This window comes from Coniophora puteana, assembly GCF_000271625.1.
Source record: "Coniophora puteana RWD-64-598 SS2 unplaced genomic scaffold CONPUscaffold_12, whole genome shotgun sequence".
Classification (NCBI taxonomy): Eukaryota; Fungi; Basidiomycota; class Agaricomycetes; order Boletales; family Coniophoraceae; genus Coniophora; species Coniophora puteana.
In genome coordinates, this window is record NW_006913064.1 from 1,411,136 (window position 1) to 1,437,015 (window position 25,880).

General features: G+C 49.7%; 8 protein-coding genes across 8 annotated transcripts; 2 read left to right on the top strand and 6 right to left on the bottom strand.

The window, feature by feature from the left end:
- Positions 1–174: 174 nt before the first annotated feature.
- On the top strand, positions 175–2,104 carry CONPUDRAFT_139307 (uncharacterized protein). The gene is made up of 3 exons (XM_007774603.1): positions 175–210; positions 272–568; positions 629–2,104. The coding sequence occupies exons 2-3, from the start codon at positions 338–340 to the stop codon at positions 1,973–1,975; spliced, it is 1,578 nt and encodes a 525-aa protein (XP_007772793.1). The 5' UTR covers positions 175–210; positions 272–337; the 3' UTR covers positions 1,976–2,104.
- Positions 2,105–2,206: 102 nt separating this feature from the next.
- On the bottom strand, positions 2,207–3,381 carry CONPUDRAFT_76142 (uncharacterized protein; the record flags this gene model as incomplete). Its single annotated transcript, XM_007774260.1, has 4 exons — positions 2,207–2,530; positions 2,673–2,741; positions 3,227–3,268; positions 3,322–3,381. The coding sequence occupies 4 exons, from the start codon at positions 3,379–3,381 to the stop codon at positions 2,207–2,209; spliced, it is 495 nt and encodes a 164-aa protein (XP_007772450.1).
- Positions 3,382–4,134: 753 nt separating this feature from the next.
- CONPUDRAFT_157668 (uncharacterized protein) lies at positions 4,135–4,602 on the bottom strand (the record flags this gene model as incomplete). The annotated part of the gene is made up of 2 exons (XM_007774604.1): positions 4,135–4,431; positions 4,507–4,602. The coding sequence occupies 2 exons, from the start codon at positions 4,600–4,602 to the stop codon at positions 4,135–4,137; spliced, it is 393 nt and encodes a 130-aa protein (XP_007772794.1).
- Positions 4,603–9,961: 5,359 nt separating this feature from the next.
- CONPUDRAFT_84505 (uncharacterized protein) lies at positions 9,962–10,668 on the bottom strand (the record flags this gene model as incomplete). The annotated part of the gene is made up of 2 exons (XM_007774605.1): positions 10,417–10,668; positions 9,962–10,339 (listed from the first exon to the last, which is right to left on the bottom strand). Coding segments are annotated over exons 1-2 (472 nt in total), but the record flags the coding sequence as incomplete, so codon positions are not given.
- A 312-nt stretch (positions 10,669–10,980) lies between these two features.
- Positions 10,981–13,173, bottom strand: CONPUDRAFT_63071 (FAD/NAD(P)-binding domain-containing protein; the record flags this gene model as incomplete). The annotated part of the gene is made up of 10 exons (XM_007774223.1): positions 10,981–11,134; positions 11,202–11,404; positions 11,466–11,656; positions 11,710–11,980; positions 12,039–12,111; positions 12,177–12,224; positions 12,275–12,385; positions 12,445–12,629; positions 12,681–12,939; positions 12,992–13,173. The coding sequence occupies 10 exons, from the start codon at positions 13,171–13,173 to the stop codon at positions 10,981–10,983; spliced, it is 1,677 nt and encodes a 558-aa protein (XP_007772413.1).
- A 728-nt stretch (positions 13,174–13,901) lies between these two features.
- On the bottom strand, positions 13,902–15,900 carry CONPUDRAFT_92536 (uncharacterized protein; the record flags this gene model as incomplete). Its single annotated transcript, XM_007774606.1, has 4 exons — positions 13,902–13,952; positions 13,990–14,405; positions 14,470–15,518; positions 15,815–15,900. The coding sequence occupies 4 exons, from the start codon at positions 15,898–15,900 to the stop codon at positions 13,902–13,904; spliced, it is 1,602 nt and encodes a 533-aa protein (XP_007772796.1).
- A 5,839-nt stretch (positions 15,901–21,739) lies between these two features.
- On the top strand, positions 21,740–22,500 carry CONPUDRAFT_22039 (HET-domain-containing protein; the record flags this gene model as incomplete). Its single annotated transcript, XM_007774158.1, has 2 exons — positions 21,740–22,160; positions 22,247–22,500. Coding segments are annotated over 2 exons (675 nt in total), but the record flags the coding sequence as incomplete, so codon positions are not given.
- A 732-nt stretch (positions 22,501–23,232) lies between these two features.
- CONPUDRAFT_157673 (uncharacterized protein) lies at positions 23,233–25,126 on the bottom strand (the record flags this gene model as incomplete). The annotated part of the gene is made up of 14 exons (XM_007774607.1): positions 23,233–23,424; positions 23,484–23,531; positions 23,589–23,730; positions 23,778–23,785; positions 23,839–23,909; positions 23,956–24,013; positions 24,071–24,213; positions 24,264–24,372; positions 24,419–24,432; positions 24,485–24,496; positions 24,549–24,581; positions 24,643–24,724; positions 25,003–25,051; positions 25,104–25,126. 14 exons carry the CDS (start codon positions 25,124–25,126, stop codon positions 23,233–23,235), a joined length of 984 nt encoding a protein of 327 aa, XP_007772797.1.
- Positions 25,127–25,880: the final 754 nt, after the last annotated feature.

Genomic DNA, 25,880 nt, shown 5'->3' on the forward strand with positions numbered 1-25,880 from the left:
GTAGTACACTAGACGAATCTTAATAGGGAGTAGGTCTAGGACACAGGAAAGTGAGAGTGGAGAGTGCTCGCGAGGAGGCAGGAGGACTAGACAGGGGCTGGATAGCTGAGTCAGCAGATTCTGTTTTTCTGGAATCAAACACAGACAAATAAGAAAATTTCTCTAACCCCGTCGCGCATCGAGTGGGACCTCCAAGCGAGTCTTGTGCTTGTGAGTGCTGAACCTTGTTAGATTGATGCAAATGAATGCTGAAAGAAGATTGAATTGTAAGACTTAAGTAGTGTACTATCGCATTCTTAACTCAGCTTCAGCCTTCGGTTCTGATCCTGAAGATAGCATGGTTCCCTGTCTCGAAGCTCTATGTCGAGAACTTCTCGACAAGATCTGTGAGGAGGTTTGGTACATAGATTCAAAAGACAAGTCGCACAGATCTCTCATTGCGCTCGCACAAACCTGCAAAGCGCTTCATGATCCTGCACTTGATGTGTACTATGCAGAAGTTACGGGTGTCAAGGCACTTTTCATGATGCTTCCCCGCGAATGTTGGATGATTGAAGGCGAAGTCCTGGTATGCCTATCCCACTTAATCCCCGGCGCCTGGTAATACCAACAGCTGACTCTACCATAGAATCTTACTAGGATGTTGCAATTGATTGACTGGGAAAGCTTCGAGCGGAACTCGCACCGCGTGCGATCGTTCATCCAGCCCAACGAGCCACTCGAAGTTCATGATGAAGCACTCAAAGCTGCCTGCTATTGTCCTCACGGTCCTCTTCTACCTAACTTACAACGTTTGCTCTGGACAAACATCGACATATTTCCTGGAGACTTCGTTCGCCTCCTCCTCGGCCACAATCTCATCGAGGTTCACCTTTTCGGCATCTCGAAGGCTTTTTACCCTATCATATCCGTCATGGGTGTTACATGTAGTAGTTTGGAGGGTTTTTTGGTCAACTTGGAACGAGACGAGGACGCGGAAGCTCTTAGAGGTGTCGTTGAAGAAGTCCTACCTCGGATACCCCGACTCGAGAGTCTATATCTGGGATTTCCGAGTTCTCCGTCGTTACTCCAGAAGGCTGAAGGGCTTCCTCACCTGCGAGAGCTGACCATCGAGTCGCTCGTCGACTCCGATCTCATCACAACTAATCAAAATCACAACTTTTCCTTCCCAGGCCTTCGCAGGTTGCGTATTTGCCATTCCCCTCTCAACGACACTGCCAAGACGCTCGATCGCATTGGACCCTGGCCTACAGTCAGCGAGTTCGCGTGCTATGTCTCCACATCGGACTCGGCGGCAGAACTTAAACAAATCATACAATCCGTCTCGTCTAACTTCTCCCCCAACCATCTGTCTTCTATGGTCTTGAAGGCACAGCGCTCCTCCACGACCCCCCTCGATGATCCCACACAACTTCCACCTGTATCGATGCAGTCACTTCAGCCACTCTTTTCCTACGTCAGTCTGCAAGAACTCGTCATCCGTACGGGCGTTCCCTTATCCCTGAGCGATGGTGACATCAAATCCATCGCATCTTCGTTCCCTAAACTCTGCGTCTTCAACCTCGGCGGTGGCAGTATCATGCATGCGCACAAGTGGCCAACGCTCCTGGGACTGGCATATTTGGTCGACAGCTGCCCCCTGCTAGAAGAAATCCACCTTAGCGTCAATGCGCTCAGGCGCCCTGATCTTCCTCCGCCCAAGGCTGACTACGGTCGCAATCGGAAGATAACGACGCTGCACCTTGGATGCTCTCCGATTAAGGACTCCGTGTACGTCTCCTCGTTTGTCAGCTTGTTGTTACCCAAGCTGCGTTCTGTGAACACAGTCGACTTCTCCGATGGTTTGGTAGAACAAGTTGCCGAGAGGTTCAGTGAAGAGTGGAAAATGGTAAACAAGTTTCTAACTGTATTCCAGGGCAGGGAGAAGTATAGTGAACGGTGGTCTAGTAACGCCCGGAATGCTTCGTACAAGTAGATGACGCCGCTTTGGCCTGGCGATCTTGTATATCGAATTAAACTTTGAAGTAGAAGGAAAGTGCTTTTATTTTACGCGTGTCTAATCCGCTCCAGGATAAATTCTCCCGTGACCGCTTTTTGTTGCAACCTACATTCGAGTTACACCGAGGGGCCAGTAAGTACTAGGCGAAATAAGTCAAACCTCCATTTACTTCGCCCACTCAAACGCCCACTAAAGAGCTTCAGCGCTTCAGCGTCGGCACCGTCGGAGATACCCGCGATTGATATTGAGTTTGCGGGCTTGTGGATATTTTACCGACGTCTCTTCGTCACTTGCTCCTCTGTTATTGCCTGCTATCGCCTCACCTAACATCGAGATTCCAACAACTAACCCATGCATCGATGAGACGGAGAGAGCGCACTGGGAAGTCGTCGCTTTTTCATAAACCACTATCGTGATCGAGATCAACCAGATTGTCGCCCACTCGTATCTTTCTTCTCCCTCCTCCCTGTCGTCCTCAAGCATATCTGCCTTCATGCTGACCACAGTTTCTGGTGCTGCTGTATGATCGGCCTACGTTGGCCATACACTCATATGTTGGACGGGCGATAGCCACCGTTGATTACAAGGGTGACGATCTTGCCACTATCATGGACGCTAGTTCCGTATCACAGTGAGCTGATCTTTGCTCGTATGTTATCTGGCACACACTCACCAACAGGCGTGGTCCGCAAAAATGACCGGATTTAGGCTTGAAGGACCTTGCAATAGACCGCAAGATCTCCTGCGATCAAAGGCGTAGGTGAGTCCATCAAACCGTACTCTTAAAGCTGCAGGTCTTGACGCTCTTCGTCCCCCAAACCTGCCTATATATCAAGGACACCAAATAGAGGAACCAACGCTAGTACTACGACGATGGCTAAGGTGACGCCTGAGTGGACTTTGTCGAAAAGAATGTATTCCAAGATGTCAACAACTAACGGGGCAAATAACGGGAACTAGACGAGAGTTTTGATAAACGAGCGAAAGGGGTCGGAGTGGTATAAGGAACGATGAGAATGTTTGATGCCGGGTATAGGTATGTGCCGATGTCCTCCCTGTTAGGACTCCACGACCTCTACCTCGACCGTCACCTCTTTCGTGACGAGAATGCTGAGGTTGGCCCACGGACCGGTATTAACGCCTGCGATCCTGTTGCGGAATTAGGCGCTAATATCAGCTCGGGGTCAGGCTACTCACGGATAATCCTCATTCTCGGCACATACTTACTCTCCTCAGCCTCCACGTGAGGTGCATCAGATAGAGCTCCACCTAAGCCGCACAAGGTGAGTGGTTGAGCGAAACAGACTGTAAAGCCCACTTACACCATGCAAGCCGTCTGACTGCCAATAGAGGATGGGGTTCCATCTGAAAGTATCTGCCATGGCGGAGGAGGGAGAGGTTGGATGGGCATGTCGAGCGAGGAATGCGGGGCTTATATGTGTTAGTGAACTGAATTACCTTCCAGTTTGGTGCGCAGGTCTGTCATAGTTGGTTTCTCGATTATCACTCGGCTAGCTGACTCCCTCGCCTTTTTCACGTTCCCGACACCTGCTGTTCGGCTCCCCTTACCAAGCACCCCTTACACTCTTGGTGGTTGTGTTCCCGGTGAATCCTCTTCAGCGACGACTTGCATGGGTTCAGAAGTCACCAGATAGCACTGATATTCTCGCTAGTAGACATGTGTAACTTTATTGCAACGGTTTCATACAGTATACCACATTTCTAAACAAGTCGAACATTCTGTGCCCTCTGCCTTACGCGAGCTTGTGTGATGTGCACATGACCAGGCTTTTAATTAAAAGCTTTTATGTCGATAGCAAGCGCATCAGAAGTTAGCCTCAAAGTGTTTATTGTCCCTGAGAGAATTCTAGGGTGCTTCTTGTTGTGGGCGCATGGGTAAAACGCAGCACGGACGTCCCAAGTTCGGGTCCCGGCGGGTCTAGACTCTGTTTCTGAGACAGAAAGGATTCCATCGCTGATACGAGGGCAGACTGCGAGCCAATACAGTAAGATTTTCTGGGGAATTGGTGTCTGACAGCGCTGACTGTAAATTAAAACTTGTTGTGAAACTCGAGTGATTGTGTCTACGTGGTATAATGATCATATTATCAAAAAGAATAATTGGTACCAGCAACCTAACCAGCTTCTCCAGCAGAGGCAATGCGTACATCGGAGCCGAGTACGCGCTCCAATAATCCAGGATAGGCGGTGAGCGCTGCGACATTGTGTTTATCCGTCCTGATAGACGAATACAGGATGGTCTGCAGCCAAGGGCAACGTCTCCTGAGAGCAGAGGCCTCGAGCAGCGTGAACTCGATGCCAGGTTTGGCAATGCGAAACTCGCGAAGCTTCGACCACGCAGAGGTGAGCTCGATGAGCTGCGCTGCGGTCAAGCTGCCGTTCTTGACTTGGTGCCCGGTGGTGAAGGTGAACTGGATGCTTGTAAGATTCGGGAAAACGGACAACAGGTGAAGCGTCTCCTAAACGGACTTCCTGCTTGATGTCACCATTCTGAGTGAGTAGATGTACCCCTCCCGCATGTCGCTGATGCAAAACGTCTCAAGAGCGTCAAGGGAGATCATATTTGCAAGCAGGAGACCCATCTTGGAAAAGGAGGGGTGCCAAACTGGCCCAGCATAGAAAAGTGTCGCAAGGTTGGGGGCTGGTTGTTGGATGGGATGTCCTCAAGAGAGCGGAACATGATACGTAGAGCATTGGCAACATCTCTGCAACAGGACGTGCGGAACTTCAAAGAGTCCAGTCTGAGAAGCGGTCTGCTTGATGGCAGTGGGAATGAACGAAACTCGTCAAGGCAAATATGCGAGATAAGCAATAGGTTGAGGTCATCAAGATCGGTGAAATGACCAAGGTGTAATAGCATCTGTACGTCAACCAGACCGGTGTACGACTGCAGGTGGTCCCATTTCGAGATGTCAGTGGGGAACACGCGATGGTAGTCCAGGGGGCACTGATGAAGGAAAGGAGGATCAGGATTGAAGGTAAATGCCCGAAGGTTTGGACAGCCGCTTGGAAGCGAAGGCTGCTTCTGATCATAACCTAGTGCATCCTCTAGCGAAATGACATCGACATTGTCAAGATGAGATGGAGGAGCCTTCGGAAGCATGTACCGTGACATCGGTCCTCGAAGAGCCTGAAGATTGGGGAAAAGGATAGGAATACACTTTGCAGATGCGAAGGCTTTTTTGATTGAGGAGCCAATGATGACTGGCCTCCACGATACCAAGGATAATGCAGCTCAGGATAATACTCTTACCCGAGAAAGAGCCTCATCCAGTGATCATCTTCCTCTTTGATGCAATCTCCAATTCCTATGGTTATGACTCTGCTGGCCTTCCATATGAAGATACGCCAATCATTTGAGGTCACCTCACGAACGAACGACTGGTGGGATAGCCAGCTAATCGAAAGGACAACTCACGACGTGGACGTAACAACCACGACAGTTGTCGCTTCATTGGCCAATGGTGCAGAGTAATGTTGGAGACCGAGAGAGCTCTGCCCGGACGAATAGGACGACACGGGGTGTGGTGGGTGAGGAAAGAACCTGCGGGTGAGTTAAGTAGCACTCCCAACAGAGTCTTCAATAGAGCACGAGCGCCTAAGAGTAGAGTGTTTCCAAAAGGCTAACATAAGTTCGCCATGACAATCCAACATATCTTCGGACCAACGGTCCGTGTGGTCGGATTTCCTGTAATATGAGGCGACGTGCGGTCTCAAATGTGATAAATTGCGACGAACCTCCGGTCTTTGGCGTGTCTGCAGAAACTGCGACGATTCGCGGTGTTGTCATGTCATCCTGGTGGAAAGAAGATTAGAGGGACACGACCTACTCCGACTAATAGCTCCGACAGCGGAATGTATGTCGGCAGCTTTACCACCACTACGCCCAACGCGTCAACGATCCTTACTATCCATGTTTCTGTTGGAACATCAAGAAGAGAGCTACGAACACATGAGAAGGGTTGCATAAGCTGTACTGTATGGGCGTGACATCGGTAGGCGAGTTGTATAGTGATTTAGGCTGTGTTCAATGATCTCAAAATCGACGACTCCCTACTGTTGAACGAGTAACTAACAGGCACAAATGAACCCCCGCATGAGCGCTTCTTTCCCTCGTCTTATTTGTGTGCCAGGAATCTCACTTCATTTTCAGTTTTGCGTGTTGTTTGATTATCAATGAGCCGGAAAAGGACGAGTGCAACCTTTTCCGTGGAGCTCTGGGCTCAACCAAACCATTGAGTGTTTTCGCCTCCCCTTTTCCATATGGTTTGGATACCGTCGACTTTGGTGCTGCATCTCACAAGAATATGTGTAAAACATCTAGTTGTTTGCATAGATAAACACTCAATCACGACTGAATTTGATCAGTCGGGAGACGCTTGCATTCAATCCTCCTTCTGAATCTTAGAATTGCCAGTACATAATCATTTACAGGAGTTAGACTTGAAGTCCTTCATATGCGCGTCATAGTCAAGAGAAGTAGATCACAATCAACTGCCTCCTCCAATCGTCAAAGCCTGCCCTCCACTCGTCATCGAAGACCTCCTCTATGCACACCCTTCCCTTGTACAAGTCAGCACAAGTCAGCTTAGCTCTGGACCAAAACTCTTTATCTACCCCTCCAAAGACCATAGTCGGTGACTCCCTGACCGAAATGCTAATACGGGCGTCGTTGGTACCCTTCTAGTACCCCTCGTCATCAAAGTGATCAGTAAGGCGTATCTCCACTGCACCAACTCGGATATGCTCAGCAGGTACATCATTCGGCGGCCCATCCACATGCTCAGTGGATACGCGGAGAAGCCGCATGGATCCATTGAATGCTGGCTGAAGGACGCCAAAAGGGACCTTTCCAAGGTCGGTCTCCAGCACTTGTGTATGGACGACAATCCGAGATTCGCGTGGGGCATCATCCGGTGGAACTATGAGCTGCATGATTACCAGCGGATGCGCCGAGGGCTGCTGGCGGCGAGAATCACGTTCAGACGGTTGTCGTATTCCCATCAAAACGATGCGTGTTCCACACCCAATACCGGAATTCGAGGTAATAGAATCATGCAGAAGGGTGACACGCCGCAGAGGGACGTCTGAGAGGCCAAAGAAGCACGGCTCGGGGGACGGAGCACCTTCCAAGGCAACATGTAGGGACATGGCGTAAATGCACACGCTTGACGTGCGCTCCGGAGACTTGGTGTAGTTGACCAGCATGAGAAGATGAGCTCGGGTGAGAATTGGCTCTACAAACGATTCATCGCTTATGATATCATGGATCTCTGGCTAAATCGGGTTTACGTGCCGTTAGAAACGGCTGCAGCGTGGTAGGAAGTAATCAGGAACCCACGTCTCGGCTGGTCTTCAATGGACGCTGCATCGGTGTATGCTTCCCTGGAGTGGAAAGGTCTAATATAATGTATTCGTCCCAGTTACCGAGCCACTTCATAAGGAGGGTGCCTGAAGGGCCAATGAACGCCTCAGCGTCGGGGTGGTATTCTCGAGCCTTCATGGTAAGGTCATGCTCGAATAGTTGCACGAGCTCGACTCCATCAACATCATCCAACATTCGGAGGACGGTGCTGATGGAGTGATAAATATCTCTATGAATGCGCCAAATGGTGAAGGTCTTGGACGTACAACTTCATAGGCCCAGGTATAGACCCACTCCGCTGGGTGAGGACTAGGCACCCATAATATACACCATCGTAGGCTACAATCTCCGCACTTACATAATGACGAATGCTATATCCCTCCGGGGAGCTTTATAAGACAATCGGATTAGGAGCTAGGGGAGTGTTCATCTTCTCTAAGTTTCGACACAGTAATGTCTTGTGGTTGTGGTTGCACGAGAAGAGCCACCGTTGTTTGAGTATCCGGAAGTTGTGATCTACAGGCGAGGTATATGCACGGATAAGTTTCGGGTTGAAAGATGAAATTATTCTTTGGTTGACTACAGCACTGCGAGTCATTACTTCTTCAAGGTCTTGGCGGGATTGGAAAGGGAAGGGGCCGATAGGACGAGGTAAAGAGCTGTCCCTGTACAGTTGAGACCAGGGGCCCCTTTCATAGCTAATCCTGAAAAGAACCGTGCACGTCTAGCGTAAATGGAGCGAGAGGTCAAGGAAGGCAAGACACCAAGATAGGTACATTGACGCACCTGTCTGAGACGGAGAATGTCGAGCGGCTCGAGCTTTCCTGTAATGAGGACGAGGACGTCAGCGGGTAACCGAGCGAGCATCTTGAATGTAGCTAGTGGAAAACAAGTTTGTAATGAATTTTGAGGATCCAGCGAGTGCCAGGGCAGATGCGTCGACTTGAAGCGGTGTGGTGCTCAGGTCGCCGATCATGCACATGGACGCACGTTGTACGAAGCCATACGCGGCGCAGGGGATATTTTATGCGTGAGAAAGCCGGGATAGCGGCTCCGAGAACATCGGAAATAAAGCCTCAAATCAGACAGTGACTCTGGTCTCAAGCTCAAACTGATCGTCTTTCAATCTTTGTGTGTGTAATGCATGATTTTATCTGTGGGTAGAACTTGTGGTCTACATGGGCATTTAGTGCGTACTATCCTTACACAAACATGGATCAAGCAAATTCTAGCACGACGAAGTCCGAGTCATGCAAGGTTTCATACGCCTCGCTCTTGTAGAACTGTAATTTCCTCAACTCGCGTTGTATGCATACCTTCCCTATTTGCGTGTCTACGCATGCAATGAGGCATCTATTCCAACCTGCATCCGCGCATTCATCTCCGACAAGAGCCACTGCCGACTCTCTAGATATGACTCTGAACATCGGATTTGAGATCGCCTCATCAAGATGTTCGACTTCGGGATCCTCCAGCGTGTTACCGTCAATTTGACCGTCATCTGAATCGACCAGTCGGATCTCTAAAGCCCCAAGTTGGATGTATCTCTTTTTGTACCCAGAAGGGTCTTGCACATAGCTAGCCCGCACAACGCGCATTGAGCCACAGAGAGTCGGAGCAAGAGAACCGCTGACATATGGATAATGATGGTGAGGCATGTCAGTGACGAACGTCGCATGAATTCTGATGCGTGTTTGGGGTGGAGCGTCGCTTGGTGGAACAGCAAGATGCATCACAAGCAAGGGCACATCAGAGGATATTGCGCTATAGGGTAAGTGGCGGAGACCAACGATGGTGATATGCGTATAACCACTGGCTCCACTGGCACCGACTTTGGGAGGAAAGCTGGCTAGAGAGGTAATTGAATCACAGAGAAGGACAGGTTTTGCTGGCCATGACAGCGCAATATCGGAGAAGCCAAAGAAACATGGTGTGGTCATCCCTACGCCTGACGTTGACGTCTTGCCAGATAATGCGGCATCAAGTGGGATGGCATACGTCCACATGTCAAACCTGCGACCATCAAGGTCCTCGGTGCAGTGATGCCCAAACATAAGGAAATGTGTTTGTGTCAAGACCACGTGTGCAAGACTTGTTAGTCCATTAAACATACGCTGTATGTTCTGGAATATGATTAGCGATGATTCTGCGCGCTAAAACCCAGCATCATAATCACATACCTCGTCGTTGACGTTCACCAAAGTCTGGATCGCCGCATTGCTATGAAGTGGAGGGCTCTCAAAGCTCCAAACACAAAACTCGGGAGAAATGGAAGGCGGTTCTCGAGAACCCTCTGTATCCCACATCAAGCAACAAGCAGATGGACCAATGTACATTCTGAGAGGGCGATAACATTGTATAGTCGCAGAGGAGTGATGAAAGATCTCCGTGAAGCTGAGTCCTGTAGATGTCTCGTGCACCTCGAGGACATATCTTCGAGAGTGCGATTGGACTGAGTCTAACGATGGAGATGTTGTAAAGTGCACTCACATATGAGCCGGGCCGATATCCATAGCAATTTGCATGAATGATAGATATCCGTGCCAGTCGGCATCGTTGCCCACAATCTCGGCCGTGTCGTACTGAACGATCATGTACGATTCCGGGACTCGTTGCACCACAAATGGTTGGACGTCCGCTGCATCTATGTCTCGGCATAGCAAGGTTTGTTGCTGTTTGGATATCACCCATCGACCTTTGACCAGAATGAAGTCAGACTCGTTTGAGGAGTTGAACCGGAAAGCTCTTTTGTGCCTCTTTGATTTCGGCGACGCGCCACTGGCCGGGAACATGCGGTGATCGATTGCCGCACTGCGTATGATGGTACTCTCCAGGATTTCGCGGGACCAAGAAGGCTGCGGCAAAGGCGGTCCGGGGTGCGGAAGTGGGCTTTTTGCATATATGCGCGCCCATATATCTCGTTCGTACGTTATGTCGCGAAGAGTCTTCGAGGTCTATCTCAGAATCGACACAGGATGATGTCACGCGTGAGTGGAAGGCGTATAGATATGACAATACTTAACTTACTCACCTTTCTAAGCTCTAGAACGTCAAGAGGGCAGAGGTGGACAGCGATCTCAATGAGAAGGTCACTGGGAAGGCTGCTGAGTGATACGGATGCAGTCGAGTGGGAAAACATGGCGAGTGGGGTTTTACAGGGGTCTGACCGAGCTGCACGGAACGTGATTGTAAGTGTACCGTCACGGTGGACGCAGTGGTCACGAAAACGTCTGGCGGGCAGGCTGTGTTGGAGAACATCGAGTCGTAAATTGCACTAGTACCGTGGGTGTGCCAAAGATGAGGTTAACGTGGTCAGGCCAGGATTTGGCCGCGAGTGCTGTGAGATTGAGGTCGCGGACCTTATCGTGGGAACCTGAAGAATAGGAGCTCGTTTGCCTAACATGGCATTGCTTCAGTCACTAACGTGATGGATATCTGTTGGTGCTGCAGAATATACATGTCATGAAGTGGCATATGAAGTGTCACATTATCAAGAAAGTATCTAAGGATATTATACGACGAAGTCGCAATGCTCTATACTGTATGCTAGTCACCATCAATGAAGCAGTGTTTTTACACCTTCACGGAACTTCCTTTAAGTACTCTCCCGAATTGTTTTTCTCTCGAGCTTCAAGCCCTTGAGTTCATCGACGCTAACGACTTTGAAAGGCCACGTCAGCCAGTTTCCTCCGCTCCTCTGGGTCCGGAGACCCATGTCATCGAGTAGGTTGTCCATCGCCTGCGGCCACCTAGCAGATGCAGTGTTTGAGCTCAGTCCGAGGAGAAGAGGAAAACTGAAGGGTGGACATGACGTACGACCAAGCAACAATAACACTGGTGTAGCTCTCGCTAAACTTGTCCAGCATCCCAGGATAGCGCTTGCGCATCCACGCAGCGCTCCGCGCAGTCTCTGCGAGCGCTTCTTCGGTTGAGGACGGGAGGCGCATGGGGTCGCCGAGGAAGTAGGAGGATATCCAGTGCGAGGTTACCTCGAATGTGTAGCCGTTGTTCGCTGAGAACTACGAGCAAGGAGGGATGAGGAGGTTAGTGAGTAACAAGTATACTGGATGTGAAACGTACGATCGCCCCGTTGATGGCAAAGTCCCTCTGCGCAATGTTCCTGGCTGGCACAATGCCTCGGTAGATCGGTGCGCCTGCGACCTCGCTCTGCTGTTCTGGAGGCGACCGGAGACCACTGAAAGATGCCCACTCGTCCGTCTCTGGCGGGTCGTAGCGCTGTCTTATCAGGCCCAGACTCTTCTCCGTACGCTCTGAAACGCATGAGTCAGCCATTAAGTACAACATCCTCTGAAGCGATACAAACCATCAAATAAGTTGGTCCACGAGGACCGGAATCCAGTAGCGTATACCGCAGCGTCCGCTCTGAGTTTGCGGCCGTCGCTTAGGACGATAGACTCCCCATCGTCACCATATCCCATAACACGCGCGGGCGCTGCAAGCTTGATCTTCCCTGCGTTGACGTAGGCATAGAATCCGTCCTCGCGGTAGATTGCTTCTTCTTGAGCTCGTAGTGTCCAGTATATCTGAGGCGAGCGGCGCAGTGGCGAGTCGCTGGGGATCTTCAAGGTTCGGTACTGAGTGATGACGTTGCATTAGAGTGAGATACGTCGCAAAGCTAAACGATGGACATACCGAAACTGCCTTGAATGCATGCCAGACACCATGGATGATCTTGCTTCCCAACCACGTTGAGTGCAAGAAATGCCTTTAATAGCATAGCATGAATGATAAGTGCTCGGGCATCCGGAAGGCGAGTGATGCAAACCTTACTCTAATTTCGTGTTGAGATCCATGTACGGAGACATGATGCTCGTTAGTCTTCAATACGTCAGCGAGAACAGTGGAACTTCCATGAAAGGGGTGCCTACCTGCTCTTCCTGACCCAGTCCGGCAAAGCCCAAGGGAGGGCTACGACAGCGTCCGCGTTTTCGAACACCATGGTAACAGGGATACCCCTCGAGGCAAGGAAGACACAAACGCTGCTCGAGGGATCAGTACGATGGCCAGTGACCAAACGAGCGAGGATCCAGGCACTCACTCCTGCGCAGACTTGCCGGACCCAGCTACCACCACGTTGAAGTCATTGCCGGAGTGCTGTGACATGTTGACCAGGTTCTCTGCGTGCTGTGCGAACTCGGATGAATGCATCACAAGACCTCGGAAGCCGGCCTTTCTTGCCGACTCCACTGTCAGAGTTTCCGGAATCGAGGGATTGCTGCAGCCCTGCGAGTTCTGTCAGTTCAGTGATGAGCGTAGGTAAAGCGGGACACGGACCCCAGTGCAAACGACAAGTCTCGAATATATGAGTGTCTCATGCGTGCCGCGCTTCTTGTTCAGAACGTCCACGAACCACAAGCCCGTGACTTCGTCGCGACGAATCTTGCGAACCTCTGTGCCGTAGCGAATGTTATCCTTCAAGAACGATTCTGCAAATTGTTCCATATATGCCTGCAACTCTTCACCAGTCATACGCTTTCCGGGCATTACGGAGGGTGGCATGGGTAGAGGTGAATATCGGAAGTCGCCATGCACGCTATGAAACGTGTAAATCGAAGCTCTGAAGATGGCACGATGGCGAGACGCACCTATTGATGACCAGACCCGGATACATCCGTTCGCGCGCCCAGACACCCCCAGCATGCTCGTCGCGGGTAAGAACCTGCACGTTCTGAAACCCATCTTGAACCAAGGTATGTGCAGTAATTAAACCCGCTGCCCCAGCACCTATGACGCCAACCGGAGCGGCCAGGATGTTGCTGATGGCCATGAAGGGCAGAGAAAGAGGATCGGGGACGAGTGAACGCCAGCGACGAACAAAGAGGGCCTATTTCTACGGGCGCGGCGTCGAAGGGACTCACCAACGTTTCGGCTTGAGTTGCACAGCATATTTTGAAGAGTGTGATTGGACAGAAGGCCGGTTTGAATGGGTTTCACGGACCCCTGAGCGCCTTTAGAGCGATAAGAGAACAATAAGAAACTTCGGCCATGCATGCCGAGTTCCGTGCGGGGCTGTGAGGCTGGAAACAATATATTCGAGATCACGGAAACGACAGCTGGCGAAATGATAATAAAGGCTGTTTGGACTGAAAGCATGCACGGAGTGAATATAGTCGCGCCTCGGGGCTGGCCACGACTCATAACATAAACTAAGCAGACAAAGCATAGTCCGAGTGGATGAAAGTGGTCACTGGCTAGAATACGCTCACGCGGGTCTACGCACCTTCAATCACTCATCCTCAGCAAACTTGAACCAAGGCCACCATCACAAACTAGGAACTTCATGTGTCTCTCATAGCTGCTGCTTGCCATGAACGTGGTGGGAGGAGGGAGATGAGACGACTCTGAAGGCAGACGAGACGAGACGAGGCGACATGAGACGAGAAAAGCAAGGATGGGGCATATGTGAGGGAGGCAAGACGAAAGGGAAGAAAACGTTCGTTGCGCGGGCATCTCGACGACCTACCGGACAACTTGCTTGACGACCCACTCGACCATCTACTTGACGACCTCGTAGAGGAAGGCATTGGGGAAGGACTTCTTGATCTCCTTTCTCGATGTACCAGTACGGCGTGAGATAGGTGACATCGGTTCTGTTGGCGGTGCCAGCACCTCCGGTGATCATCCCGAGGATACGGCCGTCCCTGTCGAGGACGATAGAGCCCGAGTCGCCGGGGGCGGAGAAAGGACCGTGTATGTTGCCGTAGGGGAGGACAGCGATTTCTATCGACGTCTCCTTGATACTGCCGTGCTCATTGTAGGCGCGCGTAAACGACTCCATTCCCGTGACCCGCCCGATGGTGGTGCCGGTCGCTAGACCGTTCTTAACGACGAGAAGGCACTGTTCTCCGTTAGTGTCTTGGTGCTGGGGATTACGGATCTCGTCGGCCGGGACGACGCCGTGCGCCTGGAGAAGACCATCCTCCGGGTACTCGTAGTTGGCCTGGTCCTCGACCTGGGGGAACATAATCTTGCCGTAGTCCAACGACGAGAGATTGCTGCCTGCGGGGGAATATAACGGTCAACCAAAACTGCGGGACGATACCAGCCAAGATGGAAAACGTACCAACATAAACTTTATTACCCTTGAATGTGGCCCAGTCGAACTTGTTGTCGTAGAGCTCGATCAGGGCCCAGTCCATGGTAAAGTTGTGGGATGAGTTGTTGACGTCGATGGGCGCGACGTAGACGACCTCGCCAATAATGCGCTGGTCCGGAATCGTCCATCGCTTAATTATCTCGTCGTGGAACTTGTTAGTCTCGTCGATCCTCTCCTTCGCGCTCTCCACTAGGGCCAAGTGCTCCTTCCGCATCTTGGTGGCCGTCACAGACTCGCCCTCCTGGGGCTCGCCTAGCCGGCGAAGCACGGCCTGCCAGTCCTTAATGGAGCGGTCCAAGTCACCGATGGTGCCCATCATACTCTTGAGAGCGCTGGTGTAACCTGAGCTGCCGAGGGCGATGACCTGCTCGCGGGGATGGCTCGTGGTTTGGCGAGCCAGACTTGCGTTGTTATGGGCGGGAGGAGGTCGAGCAACGTGGGCGCAGGTAAGGAGGAGGACGCGCTTGCTATCCTTGCCTTCGCGTAAGTAGAGAGCGCCGGTGCCTTCAAAGTGGGGAGACTTGAAGGGCGCGATGGCGAGGCCTAGAGTGGGAGTGAAGGGCTTGCGGAACTCAGGGACGGAGTCATTGAAGGGGTCGAAGGAGAGCATCTTGGGGCCAGCGGAGCGGGTGACGACGGACTCACGGAAGCCTATCTCAATGCCGCTGAAGCCAGCCTGAGCCAGTAAGAAGGTGGTGGCCTCGGCCGCTGTGTTGGCAAGCTCGTAGGCGAGAGACGCGGGCTCGACGCCGATCGAAATGAGAAGCGGGCTGAACATCGACGTCCAATGGACCCCCTTGTCGTCGAGCAAGGTATAGACGCGCTCACCGAGCTCACGCCAGACGTCTTGCATAGGATGACCGTGAACGCCGCGAGCCTCTCTGATAATCCGCTGGGACTCGGGGCCAGTACGTACGGGCCAGGCGTCTCCGTTCTTGTAGACGCACAGAGCGCCGCTGGGGGTGCCGTAGAAGTCGTAGGTCGCGTTAGCGTAGGAGGTCGAGAGGCGTTTTGCGCTGGAGATGATGGCATCCTTGTCCTCGTCGGAGGTGGTGGTAGGAGAGACGAGAGGCCTGAAGCTCAGCGTTTGGGAGACCTCTTTGCAAGAGCCCAGGAAGACCTCGTCGATTCCGAGGGCGGAGTCAGACGCCACTGGGGGACGAACGGTCATCAATGAGAAGAGACCACAAAGGCTAAAGGGTTGGGAAGCAGAGACGATGTTGTTGGTAGACGACCATACAGCTGGATAAGACGGAGAGCAAACGTGAAGGTAAGCGTACGACAAGATGGTAAAAAGGCCAAGGGAATGCACCTGAGAGCAGAAGAAAAATCGCTGAAAGGCAGAGACAGCGGCAGAGGAAAACCTAGTGATAGGGGCGAAGACAAATCAAGATGCATTAGTCAGCCTTATTTTGCGCTGGGGTGAGTGCACTGCTTTGAATGTGGGCGCTTCTATGAAACGCGGCTTCCAAAGGCTCGGACCAAGCTACCATGATCTTCTCACCCATAAGTGAGTGATACAGTGTTGACCACACTTTTACACCTGAGCTCTTCATTCCATAGTGTTTGTCGCTGCTGAGTCCACGCTTGTCAAAATCCCTTTGGCTGCCGTTGAATAGTGACCAATTGAAGACCCGATCGTGACTGTCAGTACCTCTTGAAACCGCCCATACCAGCTGATGAACTTCCAGACACTCATCTCAACTCCGGTGCAACTGTTTCTTGCTTGGAGGGTCAAGATTATGAGTAAATCCAATATCATCCGTTCGGTCATCAGCTTTTTCACGGTGACATCACTTGGTAGGATGTCTTATTCACGTCCCTTTCTTCCCATATTTACTATCTCACCTGTCACGGAGAACAGTTGGAGGACTTGCAACGACCATTTCGCTGGTTTATATCAACAAGTTCGCAGCGTTGCAGCGTTTGAAGGAGCTGCGCTTACCTGGCTGGTATCATCTGCTACTGCAGACAGTGTTCATTTGGTGTTCTTATCACACTGTCGCTAGCGTGGAATTGGCGTGGAACCTTGTAATCTTCTCCCACTGCCTTTTCTTCCTCTGATGCTTACCACGATTGGTTTCCCAGTATCATAACAAAATAGGAATACCTGTCACTAATGATATACTCAACTGGATTATCCGTCGTAAGTTCCCAAGTAGCGGAATGAACAATCTTCGCCTGACATGACTTCAAGTCACGGTTCAGACTGGATTCGTAACCGCAACAGTTGCGATTGCAGACGTGACCTTATTCATCGGAAGTACCGTATGTTCTACTTTTGCTGGCTCCACTCTATCTGTCTCATACCTGTTCCTTTAGACAACTCTGTAGGTCCGCCATTGACGTCGAATCTCACGTCTGACATCATCCAGGTTTTGTGTTTTTGACTTCGCTCTTTCAAGGCTGTACACGAACTCGCTCCTTTCTCCGCTCAACGCACGAGAGCGCCGGCGATCCTTGCCTTAGCCTCATGATCCCATTTCGCTCACTTCACATACGCGAGGACGGCAGATTGTAGGCATCTTGATACACTCTTAATCCAGCTTGGTTTATCATAACTCACGCAACATGATGCAGGGTTTCCGTTCTTCTCGTGTCCTAGAGGAAGGAGCGGCTCAAGTGAGATTCGCGCACGTTCTGTTGCCGGCATGTGATGCTCATGAACTTCTCTCAGCAGGGTATTTTCGACATTGAGCTGGAAACCACAGACAGCTCTGCCGACCAGGACAAACGTTCCCACGAAACGCTCTGCCAGGATACAATATTAGGTAATTTGGAGGCCAAAGAACACAAGCGCGCTGCGGCCCCGGCGGTGACCAATGTGGTAAGCTGATTTTTGGATTGCTCTTCGTTTAAGCTATGCTGACCACCCTGCCAGTGAATGAAGCGAAGAATTCCGCCAATTATGCTACATTACATCTGAAGTGCAGCAGCAGTACAGACAGGAACTGCTATGAATACGAGGGGCGTTTACACGGACGTGAGAGTGGATCCTGATACAATTCACCTGTTACTGACTCAGGCTTGCTATGTTTGACATGATCGCAGTTGCGGCTTGTATGGCGGTGTAGGAAATGAGGCTGTGTTAGATTAGTATTGATCTTAAGCGCTATCTAAATCAGACTCGCAAAACCCCAATAGTGTCAGCCCAAAATGATGGCGGGGACCCCCTATGAGAGAACTATGAACAGAGATAATTATGGCCCGTTCGAACCCACGCTGCCTTCGTATACCGCTGATGTCGGGAGGACAGCACTATAAGTAGCACTCAGATGGTTTTGTTACTCATTGGCAGAAACATGGTGAGAAACAGCATGACTAGGGACACTAAGATGATACTGCACACCAACAAATAAGTGTCGTCCGATTGTATCAACGGTATCCTCATTTCCCCTCTGAGTGATAAGATACCAGTTAAACTGTTTTATAATCGCGGGGATAACGTGAATAACTCTATTGTTATCCGCCTCTCCAGATCAGTGATGGAACTCGATTGGCAGTGTACCATAGCCTCTGGGATCTGATCATAGGACCCTAGCTTTGCTTTTATATGACCCTTCATAACATCATGATATAGCCTCGCATTGCTTTTCAGTGCCCCATAGCATTACACGAATCCTCTTAAATATGGGTGGCGCCACGACCCTCTTGCAAACTGAACATTCTATTTTCCACAAATGGATTCAGAAATACTAGATGCTCTGGACACTTACAGGGCCACTCAATATATTTCTGGTATGTCATGCGCGATCTCAATTCTGCCCCTTCATGCTCTGAGATTCGTTCTTTTGATGCGCTTGCTCCAGTTGCGTTTGTGGCACTTTATATATGGGACTATAGTGAGTGTAAATCTCGTTAACGTGCGGACTAATTGCAACTCATATCCGACTTTGCTAACCTTCGCTCTGTTTGAAATCAGTATTGACCTTCTCAAACGAGGTGAGGCGGCGGTCAGCAACCCAACCTTGAGGAAATGATATTGATTTTTTCCCGGTTATAGGTCGACATATGGGTAAACTCTTATGAGCACGGATACATGTTCAGCTACCAACAGACCCTCTGACTAGAATTCTCAATGGAAAGCACCAAAATTCCTTTTCTTTTTTGTAACTTCGTTCTCTTGTGTTCCTGTACCTGCATTAAACCAGTCACTACAGAACAGATACTTTGCTTTGCTTGCAGGTCCATTGTGGGCTACTTGTGCGTATGCGCAGGCACCTTCCTACTCTGGAGCTAACATTGGTTATGTGCAGTATACATTCTACCAAAGTCGCCCAGACTGTACGAGCTGAAATCCTCTCTCACGGAGTCAACATACTGATCATCAGCTTCGTTCCGTATTCAGATGTAAGCATACGTTCGCTCGCATGTAGTTTTAGTCATCGTGGCTCAACTAACAAACAGGCTACGTGTTCGCGATATCTTCATTTACGACAAGTGAGCAAGTGTTTTGATGTAAAACATTATCCCTCATACGAAAGACAGCTCATTTAACCTGGATGAGTGCCGAAAGTTTGCTCAGCTTCTTCCGATATCACTCCATGATCTGAATCAAGTTCCAGGTTTACTGCTTTACCATTTGTTCGCGGTTTTCTCATTCGGTGAGTACATTGCTGTAGTGAATGCCTTGCTCATAGTTTATCGATAATCCATGAAACACGCTGTCTCGCTCGGATCATATCCAGATAAACGAGTCGTGATTCCAGTCATAATGTTGTTTGTGATTAGTACCGGGTTCTGGTCGATAGTTGGCATTTTGAATATAGCGCTATCTCAGGGTGAGAGCAGTATCTACTTAAGATACAAATTGACGTTTCGGCTCAAACATTGATATTTATCTAGTGATATCTTCAGATATGGGATTGTGCGCCATCAAGGAACCGCTTCCGTTGTTCAACTCATGGTCTTTGTAGGTTATTCCTACCATAAGAGAGAAATGCGCGGACTTTGACGTTACATGTAGCCTCCCCGTCATGCTCACGGACCTTGTTGTGGTCTTGCTCATTGCTGGCAAGGCTGTTCATTACCACCGGAGTGTTATGAGTACGGATTGGAGCGGGGCAAGCTTGCTTAAAAATTTGGCAACAGGAGCATTCATATGTTATCTGGAGTACGTAACCTTTTTCAAAGTCATCATTCTGTCTCATACCAGCCCAAAGCATATTCTTGACCACACTGGCGTCACTATTATTGTATCTGATTGACCCGGATATTGTGGGCATCATGGCCGGAGTCTGTTTTTCCATCTTGGAAATAGCTATCAACCGTCTTGTTCTTGGATTACGCATGCGGAGCATTCACCAAGCTAACAACCTTCTGCTTTCTAATGCAGCAATCTCTCGATACTTTGGAATAGAGCCGGAAGGGGAGCTTATTGTGTTCCGCCGAGGAGACCAGGGATCTGCACCGCTGTCGCATATTACGAGTAGCATGACATGACCTCTGATGTTATAATTAGCGAGTGAATTTTGGGTAGTGCGGAAAGGGTAAAATCATGTAGTGTCAATAAGAAGGAAAACACGCATCTATATGCCAATGGATTTGAGACGACAAGCTTCATCGATGAGAGCGTCAGGACTCGAAGAGCGGTTGGTTTCGACACCATATAGTACAGCTGCCTCTGTAATGGGAATTGGACTATGAAGCGAATTGAAGCTGAGTCAAGCATGACGTGAGGGTCATATAGTCCCCCGTTGACGTGACATCTCCAAGGACAATGCGAAGATACTTACAATACCTTGGGTGAAAAACCAAAGAGGATAGTTTCCGAGAAGGCAGATTCCCTACTGGGACTGAGATCAAAACTAAGACAGATGAACAAGCTCGCGAACAAGACTGGCAGTGACGAAAACCTAGCACTGCAAGCATTTTGTTATAATAGTGACCTTGTTATTTGAAGAATGTTCTAATTAATAAGTCGAATGTGTCTATCCGGATTTCAACAAGTATTTCCATCACTCAAAACCTTTATCAAAGAGAGGAAGGAATGTTGCCTGCCAATGACAGCTATACAGCTCTGCCTTTGATGAAAATATAAAAATAATGAGGAAGTAATTAATGAACCCCGGATACCCACGTTCGCCTTATTATTTGAAATAATTTTCCAATAATAATGCCACTCACAGCAAACATTTCTCAATAATAGTGGCATCACTATTTGAAAATTATTTTAAAGATTAAAGTGAATGGGTTTCAATAATTAGTTCCTCATTATTTTTCATTTTTATCAAATACAGGAAAGGAATGCACCCGTTATTGACAGCTGAACAGCCCTGTCTTTGATAAAGTTGATAAATAATCTGGGTCTACGATGAGGAACTAGTTATTGAAACCCATTCACCTTCATCTTTAAAATAAATTTCAAGTAATACTGCCGTTATTATCAAGAATTGCTTGCAGTGACTATTATTGAGAAATGCTTGGAGTGTAGTGATAGGGGCGAAGACAAATCAAGGTGCATTTGTTAGCAGGTCCGAATTGGCTTCTTCCGACTGTCTTCTCTGAGCCACATTTGTTTGTGGTCCTTTGTGCGTCTGTTGTCTTGACGGCAGCACCCTGGTTTGAACCAGAGATGTACAAAGGGCTATCGTTCAAGATATAATTCAAGGGACGTCATGGATACATCATTCCGAAACGATCTTGTCGCCATTGCCTCCTGGAAGCCTGGCCTTTCAAACGCTCATGTTCCCACATCCTTGCCCACATCTATATAAAGGTCAAAAACCGGCATCTTGGACGCATCAGGCGCTATCGCGCACACCTCGTTTCCAGTCAATAGCTGTTATTGTTCCGGAGTTCAAGGATGTGCGTGGTGCTTGGATCAATCCTTCATTGAAAACTACTGGTGAGTTCACTCTCCCGCGGCAATAAGCTACCCAAGTTCCTGGGAAACACGACCATGAACAACAATTCCGAAGAGTCGCGCCGACTTGAAGTGAGTAATTGGTACTTATGCAAGCTTGTGGCCCATACCTGACAGAACTAGGGTCACGGTACATTCTCAGCGCAGGGCCGTGGCTCACCCAGTCCCGAAGTTGCCGAAAGGTTGCGTCAGCTCGAAGGAGAGCTCACTCAATATATACACGACGAGGTTCCCGCGCACCTGATATACGTCCCAGAGAAGAAGCTCCTTAATAGGGAGTTCGTGCAAAGGCACTTCCGGCAGAAGTTCTTGCGAGAAGTTCCGAGGAGCCAAAAGAAGTTGAGGAAGTTCTCAGTGGAGTCATGCGCACGAAAGGCCGTCGCCTACGCGATACTCTCGCATCGATGGGGAGAGGCAGAGGCAACATATACGGAATACATCACTTCTCAGGAGAGATTCAGTTCAACTTCTAAACCGATCCAGCAAGCCACGACTCTGGGTTACATCAAGTTACTCAAGTTCTTTGACGCAGCCTCGGTACAAGACATCGAATTTGCCTGGGCCGACACATGCTGCATCGACAAAAGTAGCAGTACCGAACTCGATGAAGCGATTCGCTCCATGTTCCGCTGGTACAAAAACTCAGCGCTTTGTATCGTCCATCTCGCGCAGACTACCTCAGTTGACGACATGGCCAGGGACGAGTGGTTTACGAGAGGTTGGACATTGCAGGAAATCCTCGCACCCGATCGGATCAAGTTTATGGACAAGGATTGGAAGCGTCTTACGACTTGTGAGAATGACAAGGCCTCGGACGAGTAAGTTGCTTAGTATCTCCGTAAAAAATCTTGCCTGGCCGCTTACAATGTAGCTGGGAAGCGGCAGAGCTGCTTCGCGAAGTTCAAGTAGCCACGGCTATCCCTGTCGAGGTCTTGACCCATCCCTTTGTTCCACGAACCGCTAACATCAATGAGAAGATGAGCTGGGCTGCCTGCCGAAAGTCAACGAGAGGTGAAGATGCCGCATACTCCCTGATGGGAATGCTAGGCGTCAGTATACAAGCCGCATATGGCGAAGGGCGTGTCCGAGCATTCCGCCGTCTTTTCGATGCGATTGTCGAAGAGGTCGAAGACCCCTCCGTGTTGCACTTTCGCAACGTGTATATACCAGACTCTCCAGCCGAGTACATTACCGATCCGAACATCACATGGAACACCGACGCGCCGTTCAAGTATAGTCTTGACATTCGCATGGGAAGACGAGGACTCCAGGTCAGGGCGCTTGTCTTGCCACTCGTCGTAGACAAGGGATCGAAATCACCCCGCGCTCGTTGTCTCGCTCTGCGCGACCCACAATCAGGAGATGTACTGGAGATATCAAAGGAGTTCTTCGATTCATACATCAGCCGCCACGGATTCTCTATCGGTGGCGAATTCGCTCTCGGGGTTGTGACTTGCTGCAAGCTTGAAGAGTCCCCAAGCATTGCACTCCCCTCCACGTTCATCGCTTACATTCTCGGAGCTCACGACGGTCGGAAGAGCGCTGTCAAAGCGAAGGGCTGGAAGACAGACGTGAACCTGATGACACCGCTTCATTCAATGGATAGATGGGCTATACAATCCCCGTTACTCTCTTTTGACATCCCAGGAAAACCAAAAACAAATCAAAATTCCCCTCTGTACTACTTCTTAGACGAAGGCGAAGCGAATGCGGAGTTCATAGATCTTTACATACGTCGTAGGGATTCGTGAGTATGTGACTATTGGGAAATCTCTTCAGCCCTACCCCAGCGCCTGTTCCTATGCGTTGGCTTGTAATCGATTATCGTAGGTATCTATAAGCATTTGGTGATTACTTACTGCAGCTCAGAATCCTTCGTTGAGACGATCCACATGGCGCTCCACAACGGTATTTACTACCACCCTTGTATGTGGCATGCCAGTGCTCACTTGTCCAGGTGTGGTCTCATGGTACCATGACTCTGCGTGCGAAGACTTGGCTTCCTCGGTAGGTTCTGCACTCATTACACCATTCTCCAACGATATGTCATAGATGTTCTACCCCAGAGATGTGCATGAGCTTTGCAAACGGGAGTCGATACTAAGGCGAATCGTACCTGTATATCTCCTGTGTCGGCTGAGGGAGGAGAATGGGATCCTGCGTTCTTGGTGCATCGTCCTCAGAAGCCAGTTAAACCTGCATAATCGAATAAGACGCTTACTACTTGCCCTTTGCGCGCGCGAGAGCCGAGTGAAATAGGTTCTTGAGGCCTTGCTAGAGATCGCCAGTGTTCCCGCGCATTCAGCGTCGACAAGAGCGAGTTTGAGTACAGCTTCGCGAGAACGAAGTCAAATAAGCAGAACCTAAGCCGTGTCAGATATCAAGATACAAATGGGTGGAAGACCCGTACAAGGTTGTCTGCATATGCGATAAGTCGAGATTCAGAGAAGATGATGATTACAGACACGTACTGTGGTCGTGCTGTATACAACTAGCTCTGCGATCGCGACAGTTGTAGTCACCAACCCAGTCTGGATTGTGACTGCTGAATGTCAATCAGAGTGTTCACGGAGAGAGTTTGTACATACGTCGGATAATCCTATCAAGAAGATCATCAGTGGTACGTGTGCCCGTCTTTTTGTGATACTGCGCGGAGAATTGTGATTATCGAGATATAGTAACATGATGCCGAAAAAACCATACCAAATTCAAAGACAAAGACGAAGTAATGAGCACATCTGCCACATCGGATGACACCAGCCAGACGAGCACGGCTGGTTCAAACCGATGTAGCTGAGAGAATTGTTTGATGAAGCACAGCGAGATGGTGGTTGCAACGCCTCCGACTTACTCAGAGATGTTAGCATATATGTATGAGCTGGGGAGGACGGCTTACTCAGAGATGTCACCGCCAATATGCAGATGATCAATGGGATAACGGTGGAATTGCTAGCAAGTTTGACTCGCCAGGCGAGAAATAGCTTAATTGGTGTTGATGTCATGACCTACAGGTCGTCAGCGTGTGTACAGACCACTACCTGAAAAACTTACAGTTACAATTGGGCCTGAATTACTGGTGATATGAAAGTTAAGCCTCTGAAAGCTTGGAACACTCACTGGCAGTCAACACTTTTCATGGTAAATGAGATTGTAAGCAAAGGTCAACAGTCTTCGAGCTTACTGAGAGGTACAAACACCGTAGCTTTCTCCATGCCTGCGTGGATGGAGTGCGACCCGTCAGTACGGGCGTCAATAGTGTTTCGTGGATCGCTTACCCCATTGCAAGACAAGTGGCTCATATACCAAGCCCATGTCCGACCCGGTATTGACCGTCTCGGTAACTAGAATATAAAGAACCTACAGATGCAGGTAGATTAGTTGGTTTCTAAGTTTAACAATCTCCCCTCACTAAGTAGCGCTTCCATGATGCATCGCTATAACAAGTTAGGTTCCCGGCGTTATCAAAAGACACCAGTTGAGCGGTACTTACTTCTTGTAGTTTTGAAAATAAATAAAGGTCTAGCACAAATTGAGTGTCAATGCCGGCCTCGTGTGAGGGGTAGCTACCTGCACAACTGTTATCTGGGGGTACTCGCTCAATTATCAGTGCGTAGAACATCAAGGCAGAAACTTACGCCATATAGTATGCAGTTCATAAACACCCCAATGAGCATCGGCCCAAAGCTAGAAACAAACGTCATGTAAGGCAACGCTGTCGGACAGAGAAACTACTTACACAAGTTCGACGTTCTGCTCCATGGTTGACCCTGGAGGATTCTCACGTGTGTGAGGAGCTGGAGTCCAGCTTTTATGAGCTTTGCGCCCCGGAGACGCCTTGTCACCACTAGCTTGATGCAACCATCAGATAATAGAATGCAGGCAATGCTGCGATCACAAACCGCCTCATATAACCTAGTCGGTTGACAGTAAGCAATCGAGGGGGACACACGGCACATGGTGCCAAACATGGGAGAGATGTGCCTGTAACCTACCGAAGAGAATAACTCTTCTGCGTATCAGAGCCACATACACCCATCGCAAAGGACGAAACTTACGACATTGTTGGCTTTGGGCGAGCGGAAAGTACGGAAAACAGCTAGTACTTATTAAAATGCACTGTATTCCGGAGTTGAGCTACAAAGCCTGTCATCAAGCCACCGACTGATCTGATGAGCTGTTACGGTGCCGCGTTTCTCGGTGTGAGCTTTCACAGACTGAGAGGCACGGCATATCAACTTTCGACCGAGTGGCGAGGGTGTGAGCAGATTTCAGCTCTCATCACTATGAAGGATACATACGGTCATCATTCTTTCGTCGGAGCAACAGAAGGGCCCTGACACCGCGATTCATAAGGTGTCCGAGTCGGACGATCGAGAAACCTGTAGCTTGCGCAGGTGTGATGTCAAAGGTCTCTTTCTTGGGAACGTAAAGGACCCAGAGGCTAGAGCAGGATGCTAAGGACGATCGAAGATTGAGTAAACCTAGTAGCAGTATCGAGGAAGGATTGGACCAA

Excerpts from the sequence above, each read along its gene's own strand:
- CONPUDRAFT_139307 (XM_007774603.1), top strand. The coding sequence starts at position 338 with ATGGTTCCCTGTCTCGAAGCTCTATGTCGAGAACTTCTCGACAAGATC. Across the intron at positions 569-628 it reads TGATTGAAGGCGAAGTCCTG|AATCTTACTAGGATGTTGCA; the intron begins GTATGCCTATCC and ends ACTCTACCATAG.